The sequence below is a fragment of the Uloborus diversus genome, chromosome 10 (genome assembly GCF_026930045.1).
Source record: "Uloborus diversus isolate 005 chromosome 10, Udiv.v.3.1, whole genome shotgun sequence".
In the NCBI taxonomy this organism is placed as follows: domain Eukaryota; kingdom Metazoa; phylum Arthropoda; class Arachnida; order Araneae; family Uloboridae; genus Uloborus; species Uloborus diversus.
The window spans coordinates 125,336,611-125,351,855 of NC_072740.1; the positions used below are offsets into that span (position 1 = coordinate 125,336,611).

The window sequence follows — 15,245 nt, forward strand, 5'->3', positions numbered from 1 at the left end:
TCTTGGCAAAATTAAATTCCTAGTGCAGTTTCGCATCGAATAGAGCACAGGTGCCTCCATCCACTTGGGAAACTTGGTGTTAAAATTCTCGTGGCAATGCCATCCCACCAATAGTGGTGCCACGTGAAAGAGGGGATGCTTTACCGGGGGATCGCCTTAGGTCTGTGAAAGGTAGTGCCTCTACCGCAACCCCATTAGAAAGGGGGGGGGGATCGCAAAAATGTTTTGCAATTATTTCCAATGTTACGTCTTTTTTTTTTAACGGGCTTGTGTATGAGCTTATGAAATCAACTGATTCCCCCTCCCCCAACTCGTATTCTAGATACCCTACTGGCCAGAGTTCAGAGCCCTGGGCACCCATTCTCCTAGAGCTGGCATCCATTTTTTTTATGTGGAAACTCTATCGACGGATAGCTATTACCACAAGAATTTTGACACGCATTTCCCTCACGTCATCCCCACTTGGGCTCTCTCCGATGCGAAACAGCTCACGGAATTTAATTATACCCAGAGTATTCAAATCGAAAAAAAAATACTGAAAGGAACTTTTACTTGTCACATAATCATACGATATAGACGCTGACTATTTTCTGTAAATACTCCAAGCAGTACACGCAGCGTTTTCGTTTTAACGTTTCATAAACGTCTTAAAATAGTCATCAGAACATTAACAACCATTCTATTAACAACGTTTCGAAACGAAGTGTGCTTATTGGGACAGAAGAGCACATTTAATCTGCTGTTGCACATTTGAAGGATCATGTGCATGTTAAAAAGGAAGAAAATATCACACCCTGGTTATTGATTTGACGCAGTTAAAAAATGCGATAAGCTAATGAAATCTCTCAAAATGCATGGTAACGATTTTGAATTCTTTATCAGACGATTTATGGGGGAAACCAAACAGCTGTGAAGAAGGCTTCAGATTCTATCGGAAGGTGAGCAAGTCTACTCTGCTGAAATCTTCCCGGTCGTTGCGTACGATAGACACAAAAGATGACGGTAATATCCTTTTTCACGTAAGAGTTTTATTCTTCAAATAGAGCTTAATTTCATTGTAAATTTTATTGCAAACCAACATCTCTTTTAACAATGAAGTAAAAATAATGAATATTTCTGGTTCTATAAGTTTCTAAGTATGTGTTTTCACGTGCTGTATTGCAGTATATAGAAAATCTCGAACCCAAGCCCGTCTTTTAAAGGTAGAGGGAGAGAGTAGGAGCATAGACTAATAATAAGAATAGACCGAGCTATGGCAACCCTTTTGCTGCTCATAAACCAAAATATGTGACTGGTGGATATATCGTAGCAGACGATCAACGCCCGCGAGAAATAAAATAAATAGAATTGATGGAACACGGAAGAATGATCTTTTATGGAGTCCGATTTGTAAATTTGTTGTTCTAAGTTGTAAATATTTTGTTAACATAGTGAGTTTTTCGTTTAGAAAGTATTGTGCATTTTCTTTAGTCAATTTCAATGACTCTCTAGGCAATTAAAGATGCAAGCGCCCAAAAAGAATCGGCAAACGGTAAGATTTTTACCTACAATTTCAATTTAAGATACCGATTAGTACATTTTCGTGTTAACGCAAAACGTTTACACCATTACGTTCACGCCAACGCTGACGTACCAGTTCCAAATGAAATAAAAGTTACTGAAAACTGTGATCAGAAACTAATTACTAATGTCAAAATATTACATAACTAAAAGAAAAACAGTTCAATCTCTGCACCTGGAAAAAAATTATAATGAAAACACATTACGTCTTAAAATACATGTCGAGTGCCAAACTATAGATAATGTTGCCATCTAGCAACCATGCTGCCAAAGTTTTCGCCAAGTCTCCCGCCAGTCACATGATGTATCCATGAACCAATTTTTTCATCAGCAAGACTGGGAAAGCTCGGTCTTCTCTTATTATTAGTCTATGAGTAGGAGGGTTCAACTGCGCCCTCTAGGCAGTTAAGCATAAATGTTGTTATATATGAGTGGGCATGGTTTTTGTTGTTTCCCTAAAATTGCGCATTGAGTATACACCCTCCCCCCTCCCTCTATTCCCATAGAAAGATCGAAATGACGGAACTGCTTGACCCGTTTGCTAAAATGTTTAATAAGTCAGCTAAAATGTTTAATATAGCAGATCATATACTGACATAAACATCAAAAACGGGAGCAAATAAATGAACGATTAAAAAAAAGTGTCATTGAAAAGTACTTGCATTTTCTTGACAAAAAATATTCTCAAGTTGAACATTTCTGAAAAATGTACTTAGTTTTAAATTTTTGTAATTACAGTGAAACCCCGATTTTACCTTTCTCAAGGGACTGGGTTTAAAAAACGTAAAATACGGGAAATAAATAGCAGCAAAATTGATGATGGTACCTGATGAAAAAACGTTATATGTGGTAAAAACGTAGACTTGAGGGACGTAAAAAATCGGGTTTCACTGTATATTTATATTCAGTACTATCCTTAAATTATATATTGCTCTTTTTTCGTGTTACTTACTGTTTTCCAAAAATGATCACATAATCTTAATTCACTTTCTTTATATAAAAATTTTAAATAAAGGTTTTATACTATTGTATCAATTTAGAAACGAAGACAAGTTGTTTTTTTACCTCTATATATTTACAGGTTTTCGACAACAAATACTTAGACATTCGTAAGATTCTTTTGATACTATTCTTATTGGAGTTGTGTTCATTCTCTATTGCTGCTCTGAGTTATGAATGCCCAGAACCTGTCGATATTTTCCCTTGTTATTGTGAAGATGAAGATGACGACCCTTGGATATTTTGCAACCACTTAACGAAGCCGGATGAAATTTACCAGGGAGTCAAAGGTCTTAAGGAGTACAAAATCTATAAAATGTCTTTTTTCATGAACTGGATTCTAGATGCAATCAAATCTGATGCGTTTGATGGGCTGGCCGTTGAAAGAATCTTATTTGAAAATTCAACTATCACACTTTCAGCTCCTCAGTTCAAGGGAATGGAAAGCCACTTGACGTCAATTGAGCTCAGGGCATGCTTCAATAAAAGCAACCCTCTTGGAACTTGGTCATTGGGCCATCTAAGCAAACTGAGAGAAGTAGTGTTGGTAAAGAATAGGATTGTCAACCTTCCTGATGATTGGCTCACAAGTATACCAGATTCTTTACGGTCAATTACAATTGAAGACAACAGTATTGTTACCATGGGAGATCAAGTATTTTCTAAAATCCCACATCTCACGTTTTTGGTGCTGGAAGGTAATAGGATATCTTTTTTGAAAAGATCTATGCTTCCGAAACCAGCTTCTGATCTAAGATCGTTAAACCTCAAGTAAGTACATTTATTGCAATCAAAGTAACACAACCAGTAGTTGACATTCACAATAGTAGTTGACACTGCATTAGTAGTTGACACTTATAAAGAAGAAATCAACTGATAAGAAAAATCATAAATTTGTATAAAAATTACACAAAACGTTTAAATTTGGAATGTTTACCTTTTAACTTATTCTTAGCTGATCTCTTGGCGCTTGTGTTTCTCTTGTTAGTTTATTTTTTCTTTATAAGTGTCAACGACTAGTGCGGGTATTAACCACTATTGTTTTTACCTTACTAGCATGAAAAGATATTGCAAAGTAGTCCCATACTGCTGCTTTTATACCACAACGAATGAAGCTCAAAGCTGATTTTTTCCATTTCAATGCGTTGAAAAAAAAAAAAAAAAAAACTATTGTCTAACATTAAGTTGTATTATATTACCTTCTATATTCTCTTCTAAAGTAGTCATTCGAATATTATTTATTTAGACAACTTTCTGTTGGTGTTATTGAAAGAATAAAGGATAAGTAAAATAAATAAAAATACTTTTAAACGCATTTCAGGAGCTACAGTAAAAGGTAATATTTCATATCGAATCATAACTTTTTTAACGCGTTTTCTAAACAAACTGTCAAAATCACAAGAATTTTTTTTCTCATAAAAAATAAATTTTAGAATTATATACAAGTTTTGGTTGAGAATCTCGAAAATTACTTTAAAGTGATTTTGAAGTAGAATGGGAAGATTATTTGTTATGGAAAAAAAAATAAGTTTGAGTTATAAAAGGAATCCTTAATTTTTATTTTTAACCTATTCCTGATTTTTGAGCAAAATTCCAATTTTTCCTGAAAATATTATGTGAATCCAATTTTTAGTATTCAAATTTGTATATTTCTCACTCGGTATTTCTTTCTTTTGAACCTTTATATTTTGCTTCGGCGGAAAAATAATGGGGTAAAGTAGGCATATTTCATCCATGTGCCCAATTTCTCTGGTCTGACACTAGATATCTCCACCTGTGATATTTTTTATGGTTGGATAGAACACTTTATGTGTAGAAGTTTCATGAGCCTAGTCCGATATGTTACCGTTTGGGAATACTTATTCTGATTTTTAAAAACTTGAGTAATCGTAATACTATCTGTAAATGTACTTTTTGATTGATTAGAATGTTTTTATTAATTTAAAAAGAAAGAAAGTAAAAAAGTGGGGTAAAGTTTTTAAAGTTAAAACTGCACAGACACGCTTTAGAGAACAATTGATTTTTTGAGGCGTAAAAAACGGAGCTCTGATGCGTGGAGCAACCATTTGTGTAAAAAAAAATCTGCTTATCTTCACTGTGGCTTCTACAATTGGCTGAAAAAATATGGTCGCCTTAAACAAAGCCACCGTGCCTCAAGGGACTAAGTTGTTATTGGTTTCATTGCAATGAAAGATAAAGCGATTTTTTTTTGCAAATTCTCCCTGGTGGAGAGGAAAACGCCTGAAAATGTCCAGAGTTGACATGTGTATCGGTGCCTCCAGTTATCAAACGCGTTTTTTATCCAAAGCGTGCTAAGACTAATTTGAAAATGTTAGGAAAATTGAACAAGAAAAACAAAAAACCAAGAATGTTAGCTTCTCAAGTTGCACACTTTGTTTAATAAATGTTTTAAAATGACTGTCAGCGTTGTAACATCTATTTTACCCGTAAAACGTTTTTAAACGTTCGTAAAATCTTTCTAAACGTTCATAAAACGAAGAGTGCTACTTGGGTTGAGGCACAGTTTACCTGTCCTAATGTGTTTGTTGATTCTTATTCCAGTTCAAATCGTCTACTGTACTTGCCCGATGATCTTTTTACGGAAATGCCGAATTTGAGAACCCTGGAGCTGGCAAATAACAGACTCATCACAATAAGTGAAGGCACTTTTTCGGATATTATATCACAGCTGCTGAAGCTTGATTTCATAGGTAATTACAATTATTAGTTTTTCTTCAAATGCTCGGTTTCTTAATCGATAACACTCATTAGATTGATACGATTCGATTCACTCAATACCCCGAAACATTTTAAGTAAGCAACAATTTATTCATTACTTTTTTCCCCCATTCTTTCAATGCGATTGGCTGCGGGTGGAACCTCACTTTTGCAAGCCTAGTGCTATCCATCCAGTATGTCATCCAGTCTATCGTATGTCTCCATTCAAGTGCGTACGTTAATTGCAGAGAATTTTGACGCCCAGTCTCCCTCCAGATGGAGGCACCTGGGCTCTCACACCAGGGCGAAATTGCACCAGGAGTTAAGTTTAGCCAAGAGTGCCTAAACCAAATAGGCTCTCAAGGGATCTTAAATGTGCTGCATAATCCTGGCACATGGGCATTGACAATTTCTTGCATCTAGAAGATCTACCGAGTGGACGCCATTGCCTCGAGAGGTTGGTTTGACTTCTTTATAGCCACCCTCAATTTATATCTAAGCAGTCCAAAGAGTACCTTTGGAGGCTTGTATCCCCAGCAACCTCCATACATCTGGAAAACTTAACGATCACGACAGATTTAACGTTCACCAGTCACCTTTAGCGTAGAGGACGAGCTTTAGTCGGATCGAAGTGGGACCCTAGGGATTCTTTTAACTTTCTCGTTAAAGAAAAAGCTACTAGCAATTCCCAAGGGCCTCAGTTGAGGTTAAAACTCGCAACGCAGAGTTACGAGACAAACGTTCATTTACTACGTGCTGCTCCAAAGCGTTGTATTGAGTAATAAAAAGTGGGTTTAGAACAATGTTCTAGCTATGTAACATCGAAACTAATTCAATTCTGGTGAAATGACCTGGTAACTTATTTAATTTTTGAGACCATAAAATTAAGAGTTCCCATGGGTTTCTGATCTGAGTTTAAATCTAAAACTACACTACGTAGAGTATAATTACAACTGTTGCTCAAAATTGCTGACACATGGCTTATGGAGTAATTACCTATAATTTTGACTCTTTTTGCTTCAAATTACCAAATTTGAGACCGTGTAATTGAAAAAAAAAAAAAAAAAAAAATAGATGCTATGCGTTTCTATTCTGGGCCTAAAACTACACCACATGGACTTTAACTAAAGCTGAGTCTCAATTCTCAAAGCTATTGACCCTTCGTGCACAGTTATTGACTCTGAAACTTAACCTTTTTTTTTTTTTTTTTGAAAATCTTAACTTTGGAACCGTTTAACTACTAAAGCCAAGAGAACCCATGCTTTTTTGTGCTTTTGTGAGTACTAAACTATGGTGAGTAATTAATCCTATACTTACTTCCGAGGGTAACTCACGACTTTAGCAGATATGTGGACAGAAACAAGGCAAAAAAAGTAACGAAAATAGCATCTTCAATTGATTTTTGCTTTCAAAGTCATGAGTAAGCCACCAAATTATTTATGCTAGCTTGTACCTAGCATCAAGTTGTATTCATATTTGAAAAAAAAAAGGCTTACTTCACTCATTGCTTTTGAAGCAAAACGATCATTTATTTTGCACCATACATTCACAGCCTTAAACTTTGACTTCTCTTCAGAGACAATCACATCACATTAAAAAAAAAGGAACTTCACTTTTTCTTATCAACACATTCTGAAATTTTTATGGAAATTGAAGATATCAAATATTAAAATACTTAAAAAAAAGAAAAAAAAAACAACTATTGTTGCATTGCAACTAAATAGTCAGAAATTTTTATCTACAATTCAGATGGAAACTTGGTTTTAAGAAAATGAACATATAGTAATGTTAACAACAATTCTGGGTTTTCTTTCCTTTTCCCTTCATTCCCATGCTATCAAAGGGAAAAATAACAATATATAAATTTTGAATCTGTTCTAGACCGCCAGATTCATCTTAATAAGAGGTGCGACCCTCGGGTAAAAAAAATGTTGAACACCACTGTTCTGTACAATGTAATAAATTATAGAAATTTTATGATGATATAAAATAAAAATGAGGGTTCTTAACGTTGAGAAATTCTTTTCTTCTGGTTCAAAATTGAAATAATTTTATCAAAAATTTTACATCATATTTCCACAAAACTCTAATTGGCGGATAGCTTTGATCTGGATCCATGATTCATATTCAATGTCTCTCATATTAATCATATATTCATTTTTGATAACCGTAGAATAACTTAGGAGTTTTTCTTCGTTTATGTGTCAAAAGATGCAGTAACACTATTAAAAGATGAGTAGGCAGTTAAAATTGGGAAATTGTTGACCAAAGTTGCTTCTAAATGAGTGCATGTAAATTATTCAATTATGTAAATTATTCATACTAGTATGATTAAACTTTCACATTACTTAAAATTCTTTAAGTAATGTGAAAGTAATGTGCTTTTATTTATCATCAACTAGGAAATCCTCTGAAATGTGATAGCAACTTAAAATGGATGTATTCTGGTACGAGAAGACCTGCTCTTCTGGAAGGACATTGCACAGAACCAGACAAATTGAAAAATAAACCTCTTTTCGACCTAAAACTTGAAGATTTTGAATAAAATATTCCTGGAGTTTAAATTTTGTTAAGTATCATGTCTAAGGTGAAATGTACTTTTCAAAGTTGAGAACTCATTGTTTAATTTATTTTAGGAAGACTTGATTCATCTTCACTCATAACAGTCACTCGAAACAATGCAAAAAGAATTTCTGCGTTGATTTATTTATTTTTCTTTGTGTTATCAATGTGGCAGGCGGGAATGAACACCATTCTTTCACGAAGGTACACAGAACAAAAAACAATAATACAAAAGGCAAAGAATAACTAAATGAATAAATCTGAACTATAGATGAAAAGGAAAATAATTAGTTGGTCAAGCTGCGTAAAACTTCTCTAATCTTCTAAGGTAATAAGCAGTAAGTTAACCTACCTTAGCCTTTAAGCCAGGGCTAAGGTAGAACTACATGTAATAAACCGACTGAAAAGTTCATCTGCAGCCTCTGTATGGTATAACGGGACCTTCTGTATATTCCATGTAGTTTTACCTTAGCCCTGGCTTAAGAACAGTAACTTATTACATGAAATACACCGCCAGCTCAGTCAATTCCAGCCGAGGACTGCAGTTTCGTGCTTATTAGCACTCATCAGCCCGGCATAGGAGTGACTGAGCTGGAGGTGGAAAACCTCTTAAGGAAGCCTAGAGTGCCAAACAAACTGGTAGCTAATACAGAATTAGCACTGACCAGACGAGTGACCGAAACAATGGTTCGGTTCAACTCGAATATTGAAGGCAAGGCAGGTATATTCAGAATGGGCGGTAACTTACTGAATATACCTGCCTTGCCTTCAATATTCGAGTTGAACCGAACCATTGTTTTGTTCACTCGTCTGGTCAGTGCTAATTCTGTATTAGCTACCAGTTTGTTTGGCACTCTAGGCTTCCTTAAGAGGTTTTCCACCTCCAGCTCAGTCACTCCTATGCCGGGCTGATGAGTGCTAATAAGCACGAAACTGCATTCCTCGGCTGGAATTGACTGAGCTGGCGGTGTATTTCATGTATTTCTGCCTTAGCCCTGACTATAGGGCGGTAACTTACTGAATAGTAACTTATTGCTTACGACCTAAACTTTTGCCTTCAATTTAAGGGTTGAATCGTACGATTGCTTGCTACCCTCGCTGAAGTGATAATTTAATTTTATTCACCAGTTTGAAGGTAATTTCAGCTACAATGAGAGAACAACTGCCTCCAACTCGATTAAAGACTCTTCTAGACTGATGAATTCATAAAAAAGACGAAACTACAGTTCCTGGATGCCAAAACCGAGGACGCCGAGAGCAAAGGAGGACCCCTTGTCAGTTTGATCGCCGGACATTTCTCCACCCCCAAAACTCGCCAAATTTATACTACTCTGATTCCGAACCCTTAAGGGACGGGTCCCTAATTTTCGACTAGGCTGACTTGGCCTCTTGTCGGCCCTGGTTATGACTGTTGGTATATTGCAGGTAATTCTAAGTTAGCCATTACTTAAGGGTGGTAACTTACTACTTATTTTCAAGATTTCTTAGACCTACTCCTCATATTTTGGAAGCAGACCGTAAAGAGGTTGAAAGTTTCATGCAAAATAGTGTAATTTCGTCTTGAAAATATTCTTAAGCTAGTTTTCTCCGACATGGTATTAACAAAAAAAAAAAAAAAAAACTGTGGAGATTAGCATTCTTATTATCGCTGTCTAAATTTTGTTACTATGTATATTAGACAGATATCCGGTTCCTCACACACGCGTCTGCACTCAGAATTTCCGTGGTAAATCTGTTTTTACCTCGCTGGATTTGGACTGAACGTGTCATTAAGTATATAATGACTCGCTCGAGGCAGACATTGACATGTATATAGCATATATTTGAGAATAAGTTGGTATAACCAAAACTAGAGTAAATAATGGCACGGCTGTAATAGGCAGAATTTTGTGTTGAGGGTTAAGCACGATGCAGGACATGCAATGACTTGGAGGTGTATGGCAATCAGGTCACAATGGTCGTTTAAATTTAATGTTAAAGCACATGAGACATATGAACATGTTAAAAGGAAATTAGAAACAGAGCGTAAAACGTTTGAATCTTGGACTTGACTTTTGCATATAAACCAGATAATGTTCCATGATACATAATGATTTCCAAGTTAATGAGTTAGGATATGAACCCTAACACACTGGTCTCAACGCGATGCTCTGTATCCCATACAATACTAAAAACCAGTTGAATTTTCCTTAAAATTATTAGAATTAAATTTTAGATTTATTGGAATTCAGGAGGCTCCAACATGACATAACCCAAAACGCATGTTAAAACGAGCTGATGTGTGCATCACATGACTTCCTTTTACTCCAATTTAATGTCATTTTCTCATTATTGGCAATTTTAATGTGATTCAATAGTTTACTTTCTAAATATCACCAACAGTGGCCAAATTGAAACCAGATTTTAAAAAAAAAATCGCCAAATTTTTCACCAACTTGGCGACAAAACTTGGCGACCAAAAGACTAGCGATAGATCGCCAAGTGTCCGCCAAATTATAACACCACTTTAGTTTACATCGAAATTAACAATGATTTCCCTCCAAAAAGGGGCAAAAGACCCCCTTAGGAACATCCGAATGCAACCAAAAGGGAAGGTGCACAACTAGACTCCATTAGGAGTCTAAGTACCAAATTTCAACTTTCTAGGACATTCCGTTCTTGAGTTATACGACATACATACACACATGCGCACATATGCACATACATACGTACATACAGACGTCACGAGATAATTCGTTGTAATTAACTCGGAGGTCGTCAAAATGGATATTTCGGGTGTCTGTAGGTTCCTAGGCATATATCCACGTGTGGTCAGGTTGAGAAAAAAAACTCAACATTCATTTTGGGGTGAGCAAAATGGAATTTAAGGCCGATTTTTGGGTGAAATTTTCTTTGCGAATACAATACTTCCTTTTTTTGTAAAAGGAAGTAAAAAGTCATAGAGTAGAATTACACATCTTTTAAAGAAGCTTCCAAACGGGTCTGATTTGCTCTCAAGTGAATGACAAAGGTAAGAGCTATCCAACTAGCTACTAAACTTCAATTTCTTGTCCATGATAATTAATTTACATCTTACATTAAGAGCTTTCATATCAAGATTTGAAAAAGGACTACAAACTATTCGCCTCGCATCCTGTACACATAATTATTATATTCCGTTCAATACAGTACACATATAGACAATATAGCTAACCAGGGAACCACACGAATAATGTAATAATGAAATTAAAGTTAAAAAAAATATCATCATTGAAATGTAAATTCGAAGTCAGGTGACAGTTCGGGAAAAGTCACCAAATTCAGCGAAAAATGGATGTTTTTAGAAGCAGCGATTAGATTCTCGATATCTTTGAATGTTAACGAAGCTGGAGTGACTGTTGGTTACTTTCTTTCAAAATAGTTGCCAGACCTTAAAACCGTATATCTCCACAACGGGGACACGATGGCAAATGATTTATGCGTCAAAAACATGTTCCTCTATGATCTTTCTATTGCTACTTATTTGTTTATTTTTTTTATCACTACACTAACGTATGTGTTCCTGATAAGAAAATGCAACACACAGAAGAAATTACATCCAGGGAGAGCGTGAGAATAGAATTATCTACTCAGGATCTCCGTTGGGAGATCACGGGAGGTCACCGTGTCCTTCCAAAAATTTCCTTATTCAGCAAAGTTTGAATTACGATTTGGAAAATTTGGAGACAACATTCCGTTAAAAAAAAATGCCTTTTGTCTCTTCCTCTTCTTATCCTGTTTAGATTATAGTTATGTATGTTCATATTTTACATTCGTTAAAATTCGGAGTTTCATTCTATACATTTCGAAATTCTTCCACCCAAAAGTTTAATTTCGAGGTGCCCCTGTCTCCACCTCGTTACCGCAAGTAGACAACCTACCTAAGTGAGACGCTTAGACCTTTCAGCCATTCAGACAATTCATTTTAATATTTTTTTAATCTCTAAGCAACCCTTTTCTGGTTGCCATTTGTGTTTTTCAAAATTCAATGAATTTCTCTTTTAAATGATGTGAGATATACCACTAAAATTGTTATTAAAAACCAATGAACTCTGAAAAACAAAAATATGGTACAAATTAATGTCATACAGGGTGTTTACAAAGTCTTACACCGACAACAAAAATTTATTTAAAAAAAAGCTATTCAAGATGTATACATAATTCCTTTGAAGCAATCACAATTGTTTATTGTTTTCACTTGTCCGTTGAACGATGTCCTATCCTCCGGCATCCGCGTGCGGGTGCTCCTCCTGGGCGGTGGGGAGTTCCTCCGGGTCCTCGTCCATGTCCCACGGAATTAACTTTAGTTATTCCCGAAACTCTTAACTTTACACAATTTCTTCAACAAAACAAGCATCCAGCACACAACAACCAGCAACCAGCACGCATCATTCAGCGTCTACAAGGTATGACTCAGAAGTTTCAAGACTGATTTTTTTCCGAGAAGGGGAGTGTGCGCGGACTGGCGCGGACGGGCTGGGGAAGTAGTGGCGGGGGTCGGTGAACGAACGGAAGCTGCGGCAGTTGGCTTCCGAACACTGGAGAGTGCGCATCGGTTGCTGCATGAGTGCGTATCATTGACCTCGGTTGAAAAGTGGGGGATACAAAAATGGAGCAGCACGCTGGAGTGCTCCGTCGCTTGAGGGATCGAGTCCGCCCAGCGATCAAGGGCTATAAGATTCTCCACCACGACAACGCGCCCGCTCACACGTTGCATTCCGCCGACGAAGTTTTCGTCAAGTTCAACCTGACAACACTGCCGCAGCTATCCTACAGTTCCGACTTGTCTCCAAGTGACTTTTTCTTTTTCCCCGAATCAAGACAGGCCTAAAAGGGCAGCGATTTGAGTCCATCGACGCCATCCAGTAGACTTTGACGAGAGTCCTTGACAGCATGTCACCAGAGGACTTCCAGAAGGGCTACGAACGATGGAAGACGCGCTGTGTTGGTGCTGAAGGATCATATTTTGAAGAATTTTAGCCTGTTGTACTTAGACGTCCAATAAATTTCTAGTTCTGAGATCAGTCTTGAAACTTTTGAATCATACCCTGTAGCATACAACATCCAACCTCCAGCACACAACATCTAGCATCCTGGCATTAATTTAAAACGTGACGCCTTGAGTTCAAATTATGTTTTTCGCAATGATGATTGCAAAAGGAACCATTTGTAGAAACAAGAAACCCAACGAGTAGGATTCTATCACAATTCGTGATTGCGAAAAACATAATTTGTATTCAAAATTCAAATTAATGCCGGGGACTTGTTGCTTAGGGTTGGATGTTTGATGTTGTGTGCTTGATATTTCCCATGTTTGTTGTTGCTGTTGTTGTTGTATGACAAATGCAAGAGAAATGAAAGAAAAAGAAAGTATATTAGGACCAAACGCATGGAGCACAGTCCTGACCATATCTTCGGCTTTTTCTTTGTAAAGGGTGCCCTTGCAGCAGTCAGAGTCGATTTGGCAGAGGCTCGAGGCAACAGAGATGCAAATAATGAGATGGCTTGGATTCAGCTGCGTTCCTGGGCAGTGCTTGAATTCTGCTCAGGCTCTGGATCCACAGGCATGATCTTCATTCTCTTCATATGCCCCGTCCGCAGTCTGCTGATGGTTGTAGTATACTCATGGTCGAGGTTTAGTTCAGGCCATGGATTATTTGCATCATACCATGTGGTGGTCATAGCATCCTTGGCAAGAGAGTTCACTTGTTCATTCCCTGCGATGTTAACATGAGCGGGGATCCATTGAAGGTGCATGTTTTCTGCCTCGTAATAATGGAGAACAGAAGCTCTTTGATATCTTGAGTGATCCTTGTTTTTCCTTTTCTGATAGTCTCCAGAGCAGATTTACAGTCCGAGAAGATGATAATACCATTGGAAGGGACTGTTTGTGTGAAGTGGAAGGGCAGAACCTTTTTAATGGCGATATGTTCACTTGGAATGTTGGAGGCAGTTTTTCCGTCTTCAACCTGGTGTGTGATGGTTGTTTGATCAAGAAGCTTATGCTTGATTTTAATAATCAGCTAAAAACAAAACCTGAAAATGGCACCTATGGAGGATAAAACTCCCAGGGGTGCCATGGGGGGCAGGGTTTCGACTGTCAATCTCCCAAAACCTTTGGTTTTAACACATACTTCCAACTTTAATATAAGAGTTTAGATCCACATAAGAAAGGTTATAACTAAACCCTGACACTCAGAAGGTAAATTCTGGCTGCACGAGTGCCTGGCGTGAAGTTGAAAATCTTCTAAATTTTCTCAAAACTGCAAAAGGTGCACATGTAGGAGTGTGTTAACGCTGGGAAAGACTTTTTGAGATAAGGATCAAGATAAAAAAGGATTATGTGTAAATCTGAAGTAATTTCTTATACAGTAGAGTTTCGAAAATCCGAGGTAATTGGGGCTCACACCACCTCCGATTACTGAAAACTTGGATTATCCGGAAATTCCTTCCAGATTAAAATTGTACACTTTTCGATGACGTACGAAGACCTTTTACTAAGAGGAAATATTGTCTTCATAAAAAATATTGTCAATGAAATTTCATCATAAATTTCGCTTTTATGTACCTCTAAACGAATTTTGAATTTTTTCTTCACAACGTCTCTGTACGTATTTACGTGTGCAAATTTGTATGCAACCAAGCATGCATTTTGACAGTTGCCCGAATCCATTTCGGTAAGTTTTGTCATTACGGTCTATATCTATGTGCTTGTATATATGTCGCTTAACACAAAAACGGTTAGTTGTAAAAGTTTTAAAATTTCGTATATACGATTCGTATAATGCAGATAAGTTGTGAATGTTCTATTTTTAGTCCAATCGAGTATTCCAAATGGCAAGTTACGTTCTTTGTGGTTATTCAGTGTCAAGTTATTATTTTTATGTAAGTCATCTCTTAATTCGTACTTAGTAGTCGAAGAATTTCGTGTCACTTAGGGAGTTTTGTTGCTACCAACCTCTCAATGCATTTTTTTCTATCATTTACTGTGTAATTAAATGAGTTAGACAGTCGTAAAAGATGTCTTGTTTCAAATTTTGATGAAAATAATTTTTTTGGAACTAAAAAATGTAACTGAATATAAAAAGTAAGCACCTCTAATTAAGCGGAACCTCGATTTTTCGAGACTCGGATTTTCGAGACTCTACTGTAATAAATTTTGTTTATCTGTACAAGATCTATAACCACCCTGTAAAACATTAAAAGGTAATTTTTTATTCTTGAGTTTGATGTATGTTTCGGAGCAAGTTTTCTGCGACCAGCGTATATGAAATGTTCACCAGTTTTAGCACCTAATAGAATTAAAGCACAGAAAACTTATGTTGAAATTTGGCGAAGAGAATCATAATTTCTTTAAATAAAGCAGTTTCAGGATTAAAGCAAATTTT

General features: G+C 36.6%; 1 protein-coding gene across 1 annotated transcript; it reads left to right on the plus strand.

Annotated features, from left to right (window-relative positions):
* Window positions 1-914: 914 nt before the first annotated feature.
* Window positions 915-7,826, plus strand: LOC129231269 (carboxypeptidase N subunit 2-like). Its single transcript, XM_054865552.1, has 4 exons — window positions 915-1,002; window positions 2,642-3,330; window positions 5,122-5,270; window positions 7,680-7,826. Exons 1-4 carry the CDS (start codon window positions 997-999, stop codon window positions 7,820-7,822), a joined length of 987 nt encoding a protein of 328 aa, XP_054721527.1. The 5' UTR covers window positions 915-996; the 3' UTR covers window positions 7,823-7,826.
* The last annotated feature ends 7,419 nt before the right edge of the window (window positions 7,827-15,245 follow it).

Bases quoted from the DNA above. Each gene is read 5' to 3' on its own strand.
- LOC129231269 (XM_054865552.1), top strand. The intron at 3,331-5,121 runs GTAAGTACATTT...TTCTTATTCCAG, and splicing joins CTAAGATCGTTAAACCTCAA to TTCAAATCGTCTACTGTACT. The intron at 5,271-7,679 runs GTAATTACAATT...ATCATCAACTAG, and splicing joins GCTGAAGCTTGATTTCATAG to GAAATCCTCTGAAATGTGAT.